The sequence below is a fragment of the Mustela nigripes genome, chromosome 3 (genome assembly GCF_022355385.1).
Source record: "Mustela nigripes isolate SB6536 chromosome 3, MUSNIG.SB6536, whole genome shotgun sequence".
In the NCBI taxonomy this organism is placed as follows: domain Eukaryota; kingdom Metazoa; phylum Chordata; class Mammalia; order Carnivora; family Mustelidae; genus Mustela; species Mustela nigripes.
Window position 1 is genome coordinate 138,192,344 of NC_081559.1, and position 21,215 is coordinate 138,213,558.

The window sequence follows — 21,215 nt, forward strand, 5'->3', positions numbered from 1 at the left end:
AGCAAATTTAGAAAGTTGTACAAACATCATCACAATCTAGTCAGAACATTTCTGTCACTGCAAAAATTTCCCTGTGCTCATCTGCAGTCATCCCTCACTCCCATCCCCAGACCAAGGTAACCACTGATCTGTTTTCTGTGATAGTCTATAGATTATTTGCCTTTTCTGAAAATTTCATATAAATGGGGTAGTACAATATGTGGCCTCTTGTGACTGGTGTCTTTCATATAGCATGTTTTTGAGGTTCTTGGTTGTACAGTATATCAGTTCATTCCTTTTTACTGCTAAATAGTATTCCATTGTGAATCTATCACACTGTTTTTATCCGTTCACCAATTAGGGGGCATTCAGATTGTTTCCAGTTTTTGGCTCTTAAGAATAATGCTGTTATGAATATTCACATACAAGTTTTTGTGTAAACATGTTAATTTTTCTTGGTAGATCTAAAAGTAGAATTGCTGCATTATGTGGTAAATTTATTTAACTTAAGAAATTGCCAGATTATTTCCCGAAGTGGCCGTACAGTTTTACATCCGCACCAGCATACCATGAAGGTTTCAGTTTCGCCACATATCCTTGTCAACATTTGTTACTGTCTGCCTGTTTTAGTATAACCATCGTGGTGGGTGTGAAGTTGTATCTCATTGTGGTTTTACTTTGCATTTCCTTAAGGCTAATGATGTTGAGCATCTTCTCGGGTGTTTATTAGCCAATCACACATTTTCTTTGATGAACTGTCTATTCATACCATTTATCCATTTTAATTGAGTGCCTTCTTTTTATTGTGTTCATAAGAACTCTTCATATATTTGTAGGCATAAGTAATTTAACAGATACATGATTCGTAAATAGTTTCCTTTAGCTGGTGGCTTCTCTGATTTGAGATAGAGTGAGAGAGAGCACAAGCAGTGGGGAGGGACAGAAAGAGAGAGGGAGAAGCAGGTTCCCCACTGAACAGGAAGCCCAATGCAGGGCTCGATAGGCGAACCCTTGGATCATGACCTGGGCTAAAGGCAGATAGATGCTCAACTGACTGAGCCACCCAGGCGCTCCTTCTTCCATTTTTCTGAAAGGTGTCTTTTGAAGCATGAAAGTTTTAAGTTTAGATAAAATCCAATTTGCCAATTTCTTCTTTTATGGATTATGCTTTTGGTGTTGAAACTATAACTTTGCCTAATCCAAGGTCATGAAAATTTCTACGATTTTTCCAGAAGTTTTACATCTTTAGGTTTTACAGTTAAGTCTTTCATGATTTTAATTTTTATATATGGTTGAAGTGAGACTCTAAATTTGTGTTTTTTCATATGGATATTTAATTTCCCCAGTACCATCTCTTGACAAAACAATCCGTTCCCACTTAATTTCCTCAGCACTTTTGTGGAAAATAGACTGAACTTAAATATAAACGTTCATTTATGGACTATTCCATTTGAATCTGTTCCATTGATCTACATGTTGATCCCTATGTCACTAACTTGAATAATGTTGTCTTATAGTAAAAAATTTGAAATTGAGTAGTATAAGTCTTCCAATTTTGTTCTTCCTCTTCAAAATTGTTTTAGATATTCTAGGCTTTTTGCATTTCCACTAAATTTAGGATCAGCTTGTTAATTTCTAAACCAAAAAAAAAAAAAAAAGCCTGCTGAGATTTTGACAGAAATTGCATTGACCATATAGGTCCATCTGGGGGAAAGTGGCAAATTAACAATAACGGGTCTTCTACTCTATGAATGTTGAATGTCTCTCATATATTTAAATCTTTAGTTTCTCTCAGCAATGTTCTGTAGTTTTCAAGGTAAAGATCTTAATACCTCTTTGGTTAAATTGATTCTTAAATATTTTATTGTTTTCAATGCTATTTTGAGGAAATAGTCTTAAGTTTATTTTTGGAATATGTGTTTCTAGTATCTTTGTATCTAGTACACAATTGATTTTTTTAATATTAATTTGTCTTCTATAACTTTGTGAACTTATTTTTAAGTTCTAACAGATATTTGGGTATATGTGTGTATGTGTGGATTTCTTAGGATTTTCTAAATACAGGATCATGTCGTCTACAAATAAAGACAGTTTTGTTTCTTCCATTCCAAGCTGCATGCCTTTTGTTCCCCCTTCTTTTTTCTTTTGCCCTTGCTACAATCTTTAGAATAATGTTGAGTAGAAGCATTAAGAGCAGGCATCCTTGCTTTGTTTCCAAACTAGGGGGCAAGGCATTCAATATTTTACCATTAAGATGACATTAGCTATAGATTTTTCAGATGTCCTTTATCAAATTAAGAAAACACCTAAGAGTTCTATTCCTAAATTGTTCAGTTTTTAATCAGGAATGGGCATTGGATTTTGTTAAATGCTTTTTCTGTGTCTGAGATTATTGTGTTTTTTCTCCTTTATTAATCTGATGTATACAGTATGTGATTTTCAGATGTTAAGTCAACCTAGATAATGATGTTTAATGCTTGATGTTGTCCCACAGTTTCTGAGGTTCTGTTCAATTTTTTCTTTCTTTTTTCTCTGTTTTTCAGACTGGATAATTTCTTTTGGGCCATCTTAAAGTTCGTGGATTCTTTCTTCTGCCATCTCAAATCTGTTGTTGAAAACTCTAATGAATTTTTCATTTCAGTAATTATTTCTAGAATTTCTACTTAATCTTCTAAATAATTTTTATCTCCTCAATGAGAGTCTCTATTTCTTGAATTATTCTCATTATGTTTTTCTTTAGTTCTTAAATGTGGCTCCTTACATTACTTGGAAGATATTTATTATAGCTGCTTTGAAGTTTTTGTCTGCTAAGTCCAATATCTGGGCCCCCTTTTTTTTCCCACTCAGTATTGGTAAACCTTTCCTTTCTGTTCATATCTTGTAATTTGTTGTTGTTGTTGTTGTTAGAAACTGGAGTTTAAGATACCATAGTGTAATAACTCTGGATTTTGATGTTCCTCTCTCAGGGTTGTTGCTGTTCTTCTGCTATGAATTTGCCTAGATTAAATCTGTGGAATTGATTTCCCCATGGCACGTGGCTCTTTGTGTCTGTCTCTGACTTCCTGGGAATCATGCTTGTGTCTGCATAGCTTAGTCAATTACTGATTAGTAATTGTGCTCAAACACAAGAAGCCAATAAAGCTTTTATGTTGCCAATGGATCTGTGTTTGGGTTGGGGAGCTCATTCAAAGCTCAAGCAGTTCTCAAGTCTGCCTTGGCTTTTACTTTCTGCCAGACCCTTTTGCATCTCCTCTGCATACGTGCAGAATTCCATGAGCAACAAGGTGATGTATATATCTATCTTGGGCCCTCTCCGGTCTCTCATGCAGATGTAAAAAGCCTGTTGATCAGCCAGGAAAACATGCTGGCTTCTCAGGGCTCCTTTCACGGTATCATTTCCCAAATCTCCTTGGTAAATTTCTGGCTAGCCTGTTGGTTTGTTGTTGACCCCAACCAAGACTGTAACCTCAGGTTTACTAAGCTACTAGCTAGCATTTCCTATTTGTTTGCCACCAAGATGTCTACTGTTATTCACAATGCCTGTGGGCATTGGGTGGGCATAGGGTTTTTCACATTGCACTTAAAACCAAGTGAGGCCATTCCTCCAATGAAACTGCTAGTTTTCATGGCTTTCCTCATCATTCTAGAAACTACTATGTTGACTGAGCCTGAAGGTGGGGCATGGCAACAGCTCCAGACAGGAACACCACAGAATCCTACTTTTCTTACCTGAAGTCCACTAGTTTTTCCATGAATAAATGCTTTTCAATTTGTTGAGTGCTTTTGGTCAATTTCCAGAGTGCTAAAATTGCCCTTTTTGATACTTTTGTCTAGTCTCACTGTTGCTTTTGGAAAACAATTGTCCAGCTCTCATTCTGCCATATTGGTAGTGTGCCTTTAAAGCTATTTTTAATCCCTCTGTTTCCTCCTGTCATACTCAGCTGGTCCCCAAGTTCTGCTGATTCTTTTCATGCAGTGTGTCTCTGGGAGAGATGCTGTTTTTCTTGCCATTTTTAGAGACACACCCATCAAGATAACCAGTACCCATTCATTCCTGAATTACTATGACAGAAGCTTTCGTCCCCATCATAGTCAATCTGCGTCTGGCCACTACATTGATCTTACAGACACCAGATAATCATATCGGTTGTTACTGACTGAAGAAACATAAAATTCATGCTGCTTAACCTGTCAAAAAGTACTCAACTGCTTTGATCTTATGCAACATCATTTATTCCTGGAGTTCCTGCCAAGTTGAGTTTTTCTTTCCCCACATATTCCTTTGCCAATTTCCATGTTTCTAATTTTTTCATGTTGTTCCCCTATGTGGACAGCCCTTGTAATTTGTCTTTCAATTTTGGGTTCATCAACTCCTAGAAGAAGCTGATTGAGGTGAACTCTTCTACTCTCAATCATTTCTGTATTCCACAGCTTTTCAATATCCATACACAAATACAGATTTTGTAAACACTTCTGACATTAATCATATCAGCTTGCAATCAGTCCTCAATTGTTTCTATATGTGTTTTTTCTCCAATATTTTTTCCTTTTACATGGATTTTATTTTTAAAAGCATTTTAGAGTCACAGTAAAATTGAACAGAAAGTACAGAGAGATCCCATAGAGCCCATCTCCAAATTTAGATTATACTCAATTTGAGGGCCTTCGCAGTTTACAAAATTGGAAATACTTCTTACTGTTTACTACAGTGATGAACATGCTTAGTATATGATTGCTGAATTAATAAAATGCTTCTTCTTTTCCTAGGGAAATTTTTAAAAATCTTAAGAAAAATGATCACTTTAGGATGTCTCTATGCCTTCCCCCCAAAGAACTTAACTCTTACATATAACTCCAAAAGCAGAAGTGATATTTAACATTTCTAACAGTTGTGTGGCATGAACACCAATGAAATCAGACAACAAAATAGTCCTGAAAACTCCTGTTGTCCCAAGAAATGATCCTTTCTAATATTCCTAGATCATGAAGCAGTCCTACAGGTCCTAGACATGAGGCCATGATGGTAGGGGGTAGAATATGGGGCAGTACCTATTTGTCAAGTAGTATGAAAGTATTTAAACCATTAATGTATGTATGCACAACTATATCAGAGGACACAAACTGAATATCAGTGCCACCAATAAGTCATTGATATTCTCTGGATTTAATAATGACTGCAGAATAAAATATCGATAAAATGGATTTCTGTCAATCATAAGCACTTTTCGTTTTGGAGAGCAACATGAGAACAATCAGTCTCTGTAATGCAAGATGCAGAGAAGGACACATAACAGTCAGAAGCCAATGTCAAGGGTCAGTTAGGCAGTACAAGACCAAACAGAACAAAAGTACTAGTAGGCCAAGACCAACCAAGAGACCAGACAGGAGCTAAATCGCCAGGAGTCAGAGTTCAAGGTTCAGCCAAAAAGATAGTAAGGATCTGCTAGGTAAGGAGACCAGCAAACAGTGGCCTAAAAGCAGAAATATCTGTAATATGGAAACTACAGCCAAGCAAATCTGTCCAAGAGCTGATCTCTTGTGTTTTCTTCTATAGCAAGAACCGATGTGAAGGCATGACCTCTCTCTCTGCAGAAGAGGTTAGTGAACCAAGCCAGAAGCCTACTGGCATATTAGTCTTTCAGAGTGAGAAATTTAAGCCTGGGTCTTGGTAGAATGGTGCCACTTCTTGCCAAAGGTACCAGGTTTGCTGGTAGCACACCACTGGATTGCTTAGCAAGGATAACAGACATTTTTTTATCACTAATTGGCCCTTACTAATTTCAGATATGTTAAATATTTGGGGGCTTAAAACTATCTTCAGGGGCACCTGGGTGGCCCAGTGGGTTATAGCCTCTGCCTTCGGCTCAGGTCATGATCCCAGGGTCCTGGGATAGAGCCCCATATCGGGCTCTCTGCTCAGCAGGGAGCTGGATTCCCCCCTCCCTTTCTGTCTACTGCTCTCCCTGCTTGTGATCTCTGTCTATCAAATAAATAAATAAATAAAATCTTAAAAAAAAAAAAACAACTATCTTCAAATTCTTTCACCAGTGGATGCAAAAAGAAGCAAATTAACTAAAGGCTATTTTAAAAATATGTGATCTGAAAAGGCATTAGCTGCCAACTTAGAAACAAAGAGAGCGGGCCAAATAATTATTAGCAATGAAAGAATAAAACTGAATATTTTGAAAAATAACTAGTTTGTCTAAAAAAGAATTTTGGAAATGGGGAGAGGCATGACTTAATTGAAGGTGTGTTACTAAGAGAGAGAAGGTTTCTGTTTTTCAGCTTTAAATAGTATAATAAATCAGACACAACACCATAATTTGAGTTTACAAGGAAGGTAATACTCTTTAGGTAGTAAAAGTGACCTCCAGTGGGCAATAACGCTCTCAAATCTGTGGCCTAGGGACCTATATTCCATTGATCGTCACTTTAAAAAAGTCTATATATGCAACAGTTTTCCACTATAACTTTCACATCCATTTACTCAATTATATACATATGGTATTTATTGTTTAAATAATGTATCTGGTTATGATTCATTAGTATGAACTGTTAACAGAAAGGTTTGTGGGATATTTCCCCAATGATCTTCAAATTGACTTCAATATATTGATCTATAGACCAGTAGAAATATTAAATTCCTACTTAAATAATGTAAAATTAGAAAACTGAATTAAAAATTAAGGAACTACTGACATGGAGTATGTATGTAGGTCCCAAACTGAACAGAAGTTATTAGGGAGAAAAATCTAGAAAACATTTTGGTTTTGTACTTAAATTTGTTGAGATCATTAACATGAAATTATCTTCAAGTAGTAATCTCTTTTGAAACACTGAGCTACAGGTAAGTTGGGATATGGGTCAAATAACCACCCTAAAAATCATTTTTAGTGTAGTTGAGATAAGTCGGGTTTTTGAAACTTGGAATTTCACACGTTCCGTTGATTAAAATAGCTGTTATTCATCACTTCAGGAAAAAGTGGGAGAAAGAAAGCAGTAAGTTAAGTTCCTGGGTTTTGACTATAGTCCAAAATTATTTTATAGGTCAAGTTAATAAGTCACTTGTGTGCACAATATCACTGGATATATGCAACCTCTTAGAAATGTGGTCATGCTATACTAAGCATAAATGAAATCATGAGTCAGTTATAAAATACATAATATTTAGTCTTCCCACTACCTTCCCCTATAACTCACTGTTGGTTCTAGAAACTGCTTACACATCTGAAATGAAAGAAGTAAAAGATCACTACAGAAACAAGAGAATATTCCCCACTTTAAAAAAAAAAAAAGTCCAGCTATGATTTCTAAATGGGATTTCAAAAGGAGAAAAAAGTAACCTTTGCTACAGACAAACTTTCTTCCAGTGCTCTGTTGAATGTTTATGTAGAAAGCCTTATTATTCCTTTAGCGAATAAAATTGATCTCCAATGTAGAGTAAATAAATCCAAAATTCACAATCAAGGCGAACTGTGCTATAATATGGGAAGCATTTCCAGGATACTGGCTTTCTAAAAGAGAATGAAATCTGAGTGGCCATGTATAAAACAACCATTTGATACAAATTCAGAAGGTGAATGCCTAATGTTTCTTTCTTCTACTCCAGGAATTAGACCAACAGTTTTTTTTCTGTAAAGGGGCAGACGGTAAGTCTTTCAGGATTTGCAGGCAATAAGGTCTCTTTCATAATGACCATCTCCGATGCTGTGGAGTGAAAGTGGCCACAGATAATTCCTGAATGAATGGGCATGACTATGTTCCAGTCAAACTTTATTTATAGGCACTAAAATTTGAATTCCATATAATTCTCACATGTTATGATATATTACTCTTCTTTTGATCTTTTTTCCATCATTTCAAAATCTGAAACCCGTTCTTAATTCAGATGGTAGGCTCGACTTGGCCTGCAGGCCATAGTTTGCTGACTCCTATTCTAGTCCATCAGTGAGTAACTAACTATTGGGAGAAGTTGCTCCTAGTGACTTCCTTCTGAAGTGTTTTCTTTGAAGATATAACTGAATTCATAACTATGTATTGTCATACATGTTAACTAAACTTACTGTGGCACTCATTTCCCATAAAATGTTGTATACTTAAACCTAATACAATGTTATATGTCAATTATATCTCAATTAAAGAAAAACTAAAAACAAAAACAAAACACTATGTGAACTACTGGGCTAATTACTGAACTATAAAATGTAAAGAAATAAAGATATGAGTAAATTCCTTAACTATAATATATATTTGTGTAAAATGAGAATTTCATATAACAAAGTTAAAAGTCAGAAGAAGAAATTTTAGTCATATAATCATGAGATATGTTTCAAGTAGAGGAGATATTTTGAAATAACTCAATATGAAAAAACATCAGTAGATATGAAAGCAATTTCTCAAAGCAAACATTAAAGTTCATATGCCTTTCTAATATCTCTCTTAGCACCTATTTCATAAAAAGTAAATGGAAATCAAGTTACGTTTTGAATTCCAGCAGCTGCAGGACCTTGCAGAAGCTGCCAATGGCAGTGATCATACCCTTTCTGTTGAAACCCACCGCCCCACACACACAAACTGCACTCAGCTGTGGCTTGCTATGGGTGGCAAGTGTAACAGCTGAAGTTCAAAACCCATATTGAATCTATGTAAAACAAAGAATGCCACAACCCTATTATAGATACCCTAGGATGATGATGACATGGGGTCTGTTATTATCCAAAGCCACCTATATGCCCTTATTATATTAATACAAAACTTTATTTGTCTTAGGTTCAAACCTATGAAGTTCAAACCTCTTTAGGTTCTGAGGCCTGCAGTCCCCAAGGACATTTTTCAGTGAATATTGACTTGTATATTACACTATGGGATCCTAGAATCAGGAGGCAGTCCCTTAAATTTGAAGACCCCGAGAAGGTTTTAAGTGTATACGTGATAGGTTAGACAAGTTAGAGGATACAAACAAAAATTCATGAAAATATATGATGGATTCTTAATGACAGTTATATATATATCCAGAGTATGTAAATATTCAGAGGTCAACATATGCAACTTCCAGAACGCTTTCACAAATAATGTCCTTATAAGGCCATCACAAGAGAAAGCATACTCGGTCAAAGATTGTATTTCTCTCACTAATTCTACCAAATCCGAGTTATTCTCATTTTCTTCAAAATTCAATTCAATTCCAATCTATTAACATGAATTGAGTGTCTTTTATGTGCCAGAGCACAGGCATGGAGAATATTAAGGTGAATGAGACACTGCCCTGTACCTCACAGAGGTCACTGTCTAATGAGTAGACCAATACTAAAAACAATGGGAAGACAGTTTGATAAGTTAAATACTGGAATAATGTAGAAAGTAGGTTTGGGGAAGACCTGTTGACTGGAGTGACTGCTTGGTTGGATCTGATAGACACAACAGTTAAAGTTCCTCTTATGAGAAAGGACAGAATGGCCCAAACAGAGGGAAGACGTAGAAACAAAGATACAGATGCAAGCAAGCATGAGATATGGAAACTCAAAAGTGCCAGAATATGAAGTGTGGGTATAAGTTAGGTACAGGGCAAATGGTGAAGGAAGAGAAAGGAGACAAAGGTAGGGACAAAATCAAAATGCCCACAGACCTGCACTGTGCCAAACACATATGGCTATTGAGCACCTGAAGTGTGGCTCATCCAAAATGAGATATATGAAGAAAGATTAAAAATCTCAATAATTTTAGAAGTTGATTACATGTTGAAGTGATACATTAGATATATTGGGTTAAACTACATATATTATATTATATATATATTACATATATATATATCCAATATACCAAAAATATATATTTAAAATATATATTTAATATATAGTAAATATATTTAATGTAAATTTTAAGATTTTATTTATTTATTTGAGAGAGAAAATGAGAGAGAGAGAGCATGAGAGAGGGAGCATCAGAGGGAGAAGCAGACTCCTCACTTAGCAGGCAGCCTGATGCAGGACTTGACCCAAGCCAAAGACAGTCGCTCAACCAACTGAGCCACCCAGATGCCCATTTCTAAATAAAATATATTAAGATAAAGTTTACCTGGTTTTTTTTTTAAGTTTTTTAATGGGTTTAGTAGAAAATTTAAAATTGTATTTATGGCATCTAATTCCTCATTTAAACTTATGGTGATCTTGAGGCATCTGGGTGGTTCAGCTGGTTAGGCAGCAGACTCTTGATTTTGGCTTCATCATGATCTTGATTCTGGACATGATCTCAGTGTCCTGGGATCGAGCCCCAGGTCATCAGACTCTGCGCTCACTAGGGAGTCTGCTTCAGGCTTCTTTCTTTCCCTCTGTCCCTCTGTCCCTCCTCCTACTTGTTCGCTCTCTCTCTCAAATACATGTCTTAAAAAACAAACATTGCCAATTTGAATACCTTTTCTTTTTGTTGTCTGATTGCTGTTGCTAGGACTTCTAGTACCATGTTGAACAAGAGTGGTGAGAGTAAGCATCCTTGTTGTGTTCCTGATCTCAGTGGGAAGGCTGTCAGTTTTCCCCACTGAGGATGACATTCGCTGTGGGTTTTTCATAGATAGATTTTATGAAGCGTTTTAATCAGGAACAGATGCTGTATCTTGTCAAATGCTTTTTCTGCATCAATGGAGAGGACCATCTGGTTCTTCTCTCTCATCTCTGATTGATTTGTTCTATCACGTTGATTTGCGAATGTTGAACTACCTTGTATCCTATGGATAAATCCCACCTGGTCATGGTGGATAATCTTTTTAATGTACTATTGGATTAAGAATCTTGGCATCCATATTCATCAGGGATATTAGTCTGAAATTCTTCTTTTTGGTGGATTCTTCGCCTGGTTTGGGGATCAGGGTAATGCTGGCTTCATAAAAAGAGTCTGGTTTCCTTCTGTTTCTATTTTTTTGAAACAGCTTTAGGAGAATAGGTATTATTTCTTCTTTGAATGTTTGGTAGAATTCTCCAGGGAAACCATTAGGTCCTGGGCTCTTGTTTTTTTTGGGAGGTTTTTGATCACTGCCTCAATCTCGTTACTAGATATTGGTCTATTCAGGTTGTCAATTTCTCCCTGTTTCAGTTTTGGAGGTTTATAGGTTATCTAGGAATGCATCCGTTTCATCCAGGTTGCTTAACTTATTGACATATAACTGTTGATAATAATTTCTGATGATTGCTTCTATTTCCTTAGTGTTAGTCCTGATCTCTCCCTTTTCATTCATAATTTTATTAATTTGGGTCTTCTCTCTTTTCTTTTGGATTAGTTTGGCCAATGGTTTATTGATCTTATTGATTCTTTCAAAAAACCAGCTTCTAGTTTTGTTGATGTGTTCTACTGTATCTCTGGTTTCTATCTATTGATCTTCTATTAATCTCTGCTCTAATCTTGATTATTTCCCTTCTTGTGTGTGGGGCCTGCTTAATTGGTTGTTGATTCTCTAGTTATTTAAGGTGTAAAGAGAGCTGTGTATTAGACCAGTGGAACAGAGTAGAGAGTCCAGATATGGACCCTCAACTCTATGGTCGAATAATCTTCAACAAAGCAGGAAAAAATATATAGTAGAAAAAAAGATAGTCTCTCCAATAAATGGTGCTGGGAAAATTGGACAGCTACATGTAGAACAATGAAACTCAACCATTCTCTCATACCATACACAAAGATAAACTCAAAATGGATAAAAGACCTCAACGTAAGGCAGAAATCTATCAAAATACTAGAGGAGAACATAGGCAGCTATCTCTTCAACATCAGCCACAGCAACTTCTTTCAAGATATGTCTCCAAAGGCAAAGAAAACAAAAGCAAAAATGAACTTTTGGGACTTCGTCAAGATCAAAAGCTTCTGCACAGCAAAGGAAACTGTCAACAAAACAAAGAAGCAAACCACGGAATAGGAGAACATATTCGTAAATGACACCACAGACAAAGGGCTGATATCCAAGATCCACAAAGAACTTCTCAAACTCAACACACGCAAAACAGATAATCACATCAAAAAATGGGCAGAAGACATGAACAGACACTTCTCCAAAGAAGACATACAAATGGCTAACAGACACATGAAAAAATGTTCATCATGTTCATGATGATGATCATCATCCTTTCAACTTCCATCAGGGAGATTCAAATCAAAACCACATTGAGATACCACCTTACACCAGTTAGAATGGCCAAAATTAACAAGACAGTAAACAACAAGTACTGGAGAGGATTTGGAGAAAGGGGAACCCTCTTACACTGTTGGTGGGAATGCAAGTTGGTGCCACTTTGGAAAAAGTGTGGAGATTCCTTAAGAACTTAAAAATAGAGCTATCCAATGACCCTGCAATTGCACTACTGGGTATTTACCCCAAAGATACAGATGTAGTGAAAAGAGGGACTATCTGTACCCTAATGTTCATGGCAGTGATGACCACTGTTGCCAAACCATGAAAGAAACAAGATGCCCTTCAACGGATGAATGGATAAAGAAGATATGGTCCATATATACAATGGAATATTATGCCTCCATCAGAAAGGATGAATACCCAACTTTTGTATCAACATAGACGGGACTGGAGGAGAGTATACTGAGTGAAATAAGTCAAGCAGAGAGAGTCAATTATCATATGGTTTCACTTCCTTGTGGAGCTAAGGAATAACACGGAGGACATTGGGAGATGGAGAGGAGAAGCGAGTTGGGGGAATTCAGAGGAGGAGACGAATCATGAGAGACTGTGGACTCTGAGAAACAGAGGGTTTTGGGAAGGAGGGTCAGGGGTTGGGTGAGCCTGGTGGTAGGTATTATGGAGGGCACATATTGCATAGAGCACTGGGTGTGGTGCCTAAGCAGTGAATGCTGGAACACTGAAAAGAAATAAAATAAAATAAAATGAAGAACAAACAAATAAACAATAAACTCACAGTGATCTTGGGGGCACCTGGCTGGATCAGTCAGTACAGTATGTGACTCCTGATCTTGGGGTTATGAGTTCAAGCCCCACATTGGGCGATTACTTAAAAAATAAAATCTTTAAAAAATAAAAATAAACCCATAATGATCTCATTTCTCTTGCCAGTGACTAGTTTAGAGATGGGGTTGTGAATGACCCAATCCAAGCCTGTGCCATGAAGGAAAGACAGCTGAAGGAGTTCCTGATATAGATGTCTTTGCCCCTAAAAGGAGACCAGTATGAACAGTTCTCTCATTTTCTTTTAAATGTGGCTACACTCCCAGTGACACAGAGAATGACTGTGACCATCTTTCCATGAGCCAGAGGATGAAGCAGAGCTAAGAAATGGAATAAACTGAGTCCTTACTGACATCACTGAGCTACTTTATCAACCAACCCTGGAGTTCACTCTTCCTCTGAACTTCCTGTTATAGGAGATAACAAGTTTCCTTATTGTTTAAGCCAGTATGAGTCAGGTTTTCTGTTACTCGTAGCCAAAAGGATCCTAGCTGATACACTTCATTAGGCTACAATTACCTCAAGGGAAAGGGACAATATGCACTATCATTTAAGACTATTTAGTACCACAAAAGTTCTGTATATAGTCTATAATGAATCCATGTATTATTATTGTGATAGTATATATTTAATATGTGTGAAGGCTTTTACTTTCTCCATTTTAAATTATTGTATCACTGTAAGACATTATGGAATAATTACTAAGGGAAAGAGATTTTTAATTAGAACAAAAAAACTAGCAGCAGAATTTAACTAATTAAAAGTAGAACAGAAATAACCTTTAGATTTGTAACTTGTTACACTTCATGGCTGTCCTTTCACTGAGAGGTCCGCCTTGAATTCCAGTCAAAGCAATTTGCTAATGTGCACATAAACTCTTACAGGTAATGTAGCACATGAAGCAAATATACAAATACTATAGTTATACCTCATAGAATTATGAGAATTAAGCAAAATAATGGATATAGATCCTAGCACAGTATCTAGTACACAGTAAACCATTTAATATAAATTTGGTTCCTGTTTTCTGTTGAAGAGTTTTTCATTTCATAAATTCTAAGTACTGTGCTAAGTATGCACCACCATTTATATCAATTCATTTTATGTTGACTAGAAGTCAGATTAGAGCAAATAGTAATTTACATATGTCACACTTCATGGGCGAGTTCGTGCTTGATTAGGTGGTTGATTTATTCATTTTTTTTACACGAAGCAAGTGAGTTCCAAAGCTAACCTGAACAAAATGAGGTAGGCAGTGGTAAAACTATTAACTAGAAATTAACCTGCAGTATTTGAACGAATCTATGTCTGCTTATCCAGTAGAGTTGAAATTGTGAGATTAATAATGCAGTCTAAATAAAGGTGAACTAAAAAAAATAAAAAGAGAGGGAAGGAAGTTTATGATTTTGAGGGTATCTAGAAGGTGACTGATGTAAGTAACAGACACAGAGAGTCAGCAGTGCTCAATAACATCCAAGGGTGATGAAGAAAGATGTAGAGAGTGGCAGGCCAGAAAAGAGAGGTAAGAATATTTGGTGAATTACATCAAGCTAGAAGATTCTGGAAACCTTTCTGCGCTATTACAAAGGATTTTGCTTTTAATAATAACCACTAACCAATATAAATTTAATTTCCAATAGGAATTACTGAAAAACATAGAGCAAAACCCCCACTAGCTCCACCTTACCAAATAAATGCGCTCTTTGCTCCACTAATGAATAAGGATGACTGCTCATCACTGAAGCCACCATATGATCTGCAGATTTTAAATTTCACAGGATGATTAGCCTCCTGAAGACTACATTAAGTTAGTTATCTAGCTTATTACAAGGACTAAAAGAAGCCAATTACCTCTGTATGCTCTAGTAGCTAGTGCAATATTCCCAGAGAGTTATTAAGTCAACAAATGTTTGCTAAAAAATATCTGAAAAGAAAATCAGTATCTGGAATTTAAACTGTTTTTATTCTAGACAGTTAAACATTCTAAACTAATGTATAGTATCACATTTGCTGTGATGAATAAAGCAAACATACATAGACCATTTCCACCCAGATACCACAGGGACTCCCAGGCAGCAACCAGCCTGAATGACTGTCCATTGCAGAGTTTCCAAATGGGAAATACTACAGATTGTTTCTCTGAAGTCAGGCAGGCTTAGACCACTTTTTGGAGATTAATAATAATCCTGAGAGCCTGAAGCAGAACTTACCTAACCACTAACATTCAGAGAAGCTCTAAATCAGGCTCTAAGTTTAATTTAGTGCATTGTAAGGTAGATCCAACATTTTTAGAGAACGCAGGAAAGAAAAGGGTGTGTCATGTTTCTACATTTTTCTGGGGCCAATTCCATATATGGGTCACTGATAAAGGAATAAATCTGGATTTTTTTAAGTTAGGTTTATTGAGGTGTAATCTAAATACAATAAAATGTACCCTTTTCAGCATACAGATCTGTAAGTTTAGTAAATGCATACAGTCATGTTCTACCACCACAATCAAGCTATAGCACATTTCTGTCACCCCCAAAAATTGTTGTGACAATTTATGGTCAATCCCTCCTCAGGCCCTGGCAACCAATGATCTGTTTTCTATCTCTATCATTCTGTCTTCTCCAGGTCACACACATTGCATCTATAGTATGGAGTCTTTTGAGTCTGGTTTCTTTCATGTCATGATACAACTGGCAGCGAAGCCAATGAGACTGGGATACTGAGTGGAAAGGAGAGTGGTCGGAATTGCAATTGGAGCAGCAGAGAAAGCCAAATCACATAGGGACGTACATGCCATAACAAAAATTCTGGATTTATAGTAGGTATGATGGGAAGCCATGGGAAGGTTCCAAACAGCTGAATAATATGATCTGATTAAGTTAAAATAATTTTGGCTACTGTGTGGAAGATACACACAATGGAACAGAAGTAGAAAGAAGGAAGCTAGTGTAAAGACTACTGCAATTGTCTGGGTTAAACATGATAAGGGGTGCCTGGATGGTCAGTCGGTACAGCTGGTACAGTCGGTACATGAGACTCTTGAACTTGGAAGTGTTAAGTTCAAGCTCCATGTTGGGTGTAGAGATTACTTAAAAATAAAACCTTAAAAAAAAAAAACAACAAACACCCAACCCATAATAGTGATTACAATGGCAACACTGGAGGTGGTGGAAAGTGGTCTGGTGACAGATGTAATTCAGAGGAAGGGATACTGGAACTGGATGTAGCATTTGAGGAAAGAGGAGGCAAAGATGCTCCAAGGAGCTTGGCTTGAGCAACAAGGTAGATGGCAGTGTCATCTACCAGGATGGATAAAAGAAACAGACAGGGGAAGAGGAAGAGGCAGGTTTGGCGCAGGGAGGCGGGAGAATCGGAAGTTCCATACATTTGGATATCATCAGCATACAGATGATACTGACTCTCTCTCCTCCATTCTGTAGATCTGTATGGACCTTTGCTAGAGATATTTTTAACAGTACTTGTCCTTTTACTCCTTAACACATGAGTAAATACACTGGATAATATATTTACTCTTTACTTCACTGAGTTCCTGGAGTTAAATCTAAAAATATAACGTAAACTGTAAATGTTCAAGGCTAGACAGTTCTTCCATTTCTTGCCTTCATTTTCTACATAGATAACAACCTCGTGAGTTTCATAAGAAGGACTGCCTCTAAATTTTATGTATACTTTTTCTAGAATACTTATTGTTTGCTCAACTGCATTGGCTCAAATGAGTTAAGAATAGAAAACATTTTGTAGGGGCGCCTGGTTGGCTCAGTGGGTTAAAGCCTCTGCCTTCGGCTCGGGTCTTGATCTCAGGGTCCTGGGATCGAGCCCCACATTGGGCTCTCTGCTCAGCAGGGAGCCTGCTTCCCTTCCTTTCTCTCTGCCTGTTTCTCTGCCTACTTGTGATCTGTCTGTCAAATAAATAAATAAAATCTTTAAAAAAAAAAAAAGAAAGAAAAAGAAAACATTTTGTAAGTGATCATCATTTTTCTTGCTTTAAAATGTTTTCTGGTATTTACTGATTAATAGGTGAAGCAGTATTTAGTGGTCCACACTTTCCGACTTACGAGATCAAGTTTATTCTTTTGGCATGGTGAAGAAGTACCTGTTGCTTACACAGACCCTCAGTATGAGGAAAGGGTAATGGCAACATACTGCAGAAAAGCTGCAGGATGTGGAGCAGAGGTTCACTGTGTCTCCCTTCCTCAGGGAGCCCGGTAACCCAAGTGCAGGGAGGAGCACTGATCATGCCCCTACTTCCATTTGTACCTCAGAGGCTGCCAGAGTAGAGCATGTGGCAGAGAGGATGACCACTCCAGTCACAGCTCCCTTCATTTATGCATCTAACCACCCATCTTCCATCCATCCATCTGACCATTATCAATGCCTTTCCTGAAGTCTTTTTTTACCTTAAAACTTCATGCAAGTTCATCATTTCCCATGCAACTGTATTTGCTTTAACATAAAAATAACTTTATTTACTTACCATTGAGTAAAACTGACATTCCAGATAGATCAAGTATAAGACCTCTATGTACAGTTGTACAGGTTATGTACTGAACACTTCATGGGTGTGTGTGGAGGGGGAGGTTCAATTCCTGCTATACGTCTTACGGATTTGGAGAGCAGTAAAATGCCTTGAGGAAGAAGCATCTTTTTTTTTAATTTGTAAAGGTGCCATATGGACTAACACCAGCCCAGCACTTTGTATATGTGGCCACATGGACTGGGCATAAGCCTGAACCAGCCTCATTATTTCACTCCTAAAGAAGCCAAGTTCCAAGAGGTACAGAGACAAGTTCCTATGGCTACTTCATGGAAAATCTAGGTTTGATCTCAGTCTCTATTCCCATTCCAGTGCTATTTTACAGCAACATGCTACCTCTGCTAACAGTGGGCTGCTCTTGTTCTTCTTAGGTGTGTGGGCTTCAGAAGCACTTTCATTTCTTTGCTTGGCTGAAGGAGAGGCCTTTGTAGGATGGTTATCTTGTGCTGCTATTGCACCTGTTTCTGCCATGAATGGATATAGAGGGGTACAGCAGTCGCTAGACTTTTTGATAAATATTCAAAGTAGTAAAGTTGCTAGATTGCAAGCTCCACGACAGCAGGAACCAAGTCCAACATTCCTGTCGTTTCTCCCGAACCCAGCATACAGCTAAGTTATCATTTTATACACAAAATGTATTCTGTAAGTTTGTTTAGGTCCCCATCCCTCTACTGCTACTGCATGCTTTCCTGCAGCAGGAGCATGTGTCAGGGCCAAACTCGGAGAAGCACTGCAGTCATCTCAAAACTGCTTTCAAGGTCAATATGCTGTCAACTGCTTATTATTGGTTGGTTTCATTTAACCGGGAGCAGGAAGATCAGTCACAGAATCATAAAACGGAAGCACTGGAATGGGTCTTTTAAGTCATCTAACCAACTCCCTTATATAACATTCCAGAAAACAGGGTCCTAAAGAGAGGCAGAATCCATTCAGGTAGCTGCATCTAACATACGTTATGGTTAGTTCCTAAAACTCAGGTTTTCTGCCTAATTAGCTGCTTTTTCCTAAACCCCACAATACCTTGCCATCAATCAACAAAACATGATTGGAAACCCCACAATATCTGAAACATTATGAACTGAGAGGTGTGCCCTTAAGAATGTCTTTTTTGAGTTGGACAATAAATCATGTGTTTGAGATGATACACTACTATTTTCTTTTATTCTTTTCATGCAAGGGTACTCCTCAGAGAGAAGGAAAAAAAGATTAGTCAGGCAAGACTATAAGAAACTCTCAAATTTACTAAGAAATGGATATAAACATGGGTGCCCACTGTTCTGCGTGTGAAGTTAATTTAGAAAGCACAGCTGGTTAGTCAAATGGTAAATTGTGTGCATGTGTATTTATTTTGACTCCAAACTAGAAACTCTATGACCCAGATCATTAGTTTAATCTAATCTGATGATTATTTTAGTTGGAAATATCTATTATCTTATAAACAGGATGCATTTTTAAGCTGCTAACTAAACAAAGAAATTTTGTTATTATTAAACAATATACTTTACAGATTTTTAGACTTATTTTAGAAATAAAGCTTTAAAAGTAGAAACAACACTGGTGCATCATTTTAGTAATATCCCAAATTATGGGAGTAAGTTGATGGTTCTGAAAGTTCAATTATTTTGAACACATTCTGTAATATTCAACCCTCATCAACAGAACTAAATGACTATAATACAGTGAGACTCCAGTGTTATCTAGTTTTGCTAACCCTGCTTCTTATACGTAATTATTAAAAAGAAAGATAACTTGTAGGGCAATTATTTCTTCTGTGTAAGAGAATTCTATATTTAAATTAATAATGAACTACAAATTAGAAGTCTAAAATAATTTAACTCTCCTAAGATACCAGTTTCCCAACACAAAAATTGTGGGTTTTTCAAAATTCTAGGACATGGTGCTAGTGGATAATACATTAGGGAAAGCAAAGCTGTATGTGTGCGTGTAGCTTCCATTTTTATGGTCTCTGATTTCTCAGCTGGGCCATAACGCAGCAAAATGGCAGTGGCATATTATACCTGGTCATGGCTGGCTTCAATGGAGCTTCCAATAGCATGGAAAGTCATCTGCACAGGGGCTAATGTCAGACAGGTCACACACTCTTTGCCACTTTGTCTATCACAGTAGTGAACCTATAACAGAACACATGCAATCTGCTGAACACCACTTGTAAGAGGGAGCCAGATGCAACAGGTCCTGTCCAAAGGCTCTATATTTCCACAAGAATTCAAATAATTTATGCAGAACACGCTTCAAATATTTATAACCTTATCAGGACCTTACAGTATCGATGGAAAATCTATTAACTCCATTTTAAGTACTTTTGAAGTTGTGAAAGAGCTGAGGAAATGCTTTATAAAATGTTTTACACTATTACAGCCAGTAGAAAAATTCGCAATTAAGTGCTATACCTGTCTTTGTAAGTCTAGCTTTTCGTAACGCATAATGCATAAAAGACTTGAGGGTAAGCGTAAGGCCAAGTTCACTTGATTTCAATGGACTCTTGTCAACCTGAATTTTCACTCATCTTTGACTCTATGTCTGTGTGACTGCCACTTAATTGGTAGTGACATTCTTCTATTTCTACATTATAGTCTCTATAAAACCACTATTAAATATATACAGCTATCACTACATCATGTTCTGCTTGACATTTTGACATTACAATCAAATAGAATTAAACTAAAATGATTTTTTTTAAACTAAAATGATTTCTAATGTGCAGACCAAAATAAAGTTACCATATTATTTTTCTTTTAGTTAAATAAAACCAACCATTATTAAAACCACATGTAAGACACATTCCGTATCAGAAGTAGGGTAAACGGGGGTAAGGGAAGTGTGAGGCCCTCTTCCCAGTGGGAAAATTTACATCCTCTCATTTATCTACTTTCACAAAAGTTCTTTCACGCAGCGCTTATTTTAATTCTAAGCTAACAAAGCAAAAACAGCATTGCTTTTGAGATAAATTAATGAAACAAGCCTATAGAATGGAATTCCTACTAATTATATTACAGAGAAAACTGGTCTATTAGTTATCACTTGGCTCAACTTGTTAAATGTGTATAGGTCTAGGATAAAAGCTTAGGTGAAAATCTTGAATTTGTGAGGAAGAAAATTAAAACACACATTAGTTCTCTGAAGCTTAATTCTGACTGCTGTGTAATACCCTATATTATGTAATATACCTTTATTATAGATTATGGTCCATGTATATTTTGTCATGGAAAATAGACATCTGACTGAAAATGACAACAATATGGATCTTAGTCTACTATTATAATAACTGAACTTTTTTAAAGCCAGTAGGCTCAAGATTTGCCATCAGTTTCCCTGACGGTAGGGAAGCTTCCTGGAATCTCTAAAAAGTAGTTTAGAGTTTAAATTGAGGAAATATACAAAGTTTATTTCCAAAGCACTTTAGAGATTTTATTATAAAAATAGTTTTTCCAAGTTAACTTTGGGGGAAAAGTCTTGACAACAGTTCTAAATCACCATAGTATACCTCCTAAGCAAACTGAAAGGTCACTCAGTATATGTGAGTTCAAGCATGTGGATGTGTTGTTTACTATGCATCAGCTACATATGATGGGAGAAAATGAAATTTATCACGTAACAGGTTTATGCAAAAGCCAATAAATTGTGACACTAAAATAGCTATAGCTCACAGCTGTTCATGGTACCGTTAAAATATGATGTCGTATAGAGTGCTATTATAAAACATGCTTTTAAAAA

The 21,215-nt window shown here is 36.7% G+C and overlaps 1 protein-coding gene across 10 annotated transcripts in view; it reads right to left on the reverse strand.

The window, feature by feature from the left end:
• STAU2 (staufen double-stranded RNA binding protein 2) overlaps positions 1-21,215 on the reverse strand; it is a 324,604-nt gene that overhangs the window by 89,233 nt on the left and 214,156 nt on the right. For 9 of the 10 annotated variants that reach the window (XM_059394724.1, XM_059394721.1, XM_059394728.1 and 6 more), the window contains one exon: positions 19,499-19,612. The exons of the other annotated variant lie outside the window; for it this stretch is intronic. In XM_059394724.1, the coding sequence (XP_059250707.1) occupies positions 19,499-19,612 (114 nt within the window). The remainder of the gene's footprint in view (positions 1-19,498; positions 19,613-21,215) is intronic. 10 annotated transcript variants of the gene reach the window in all.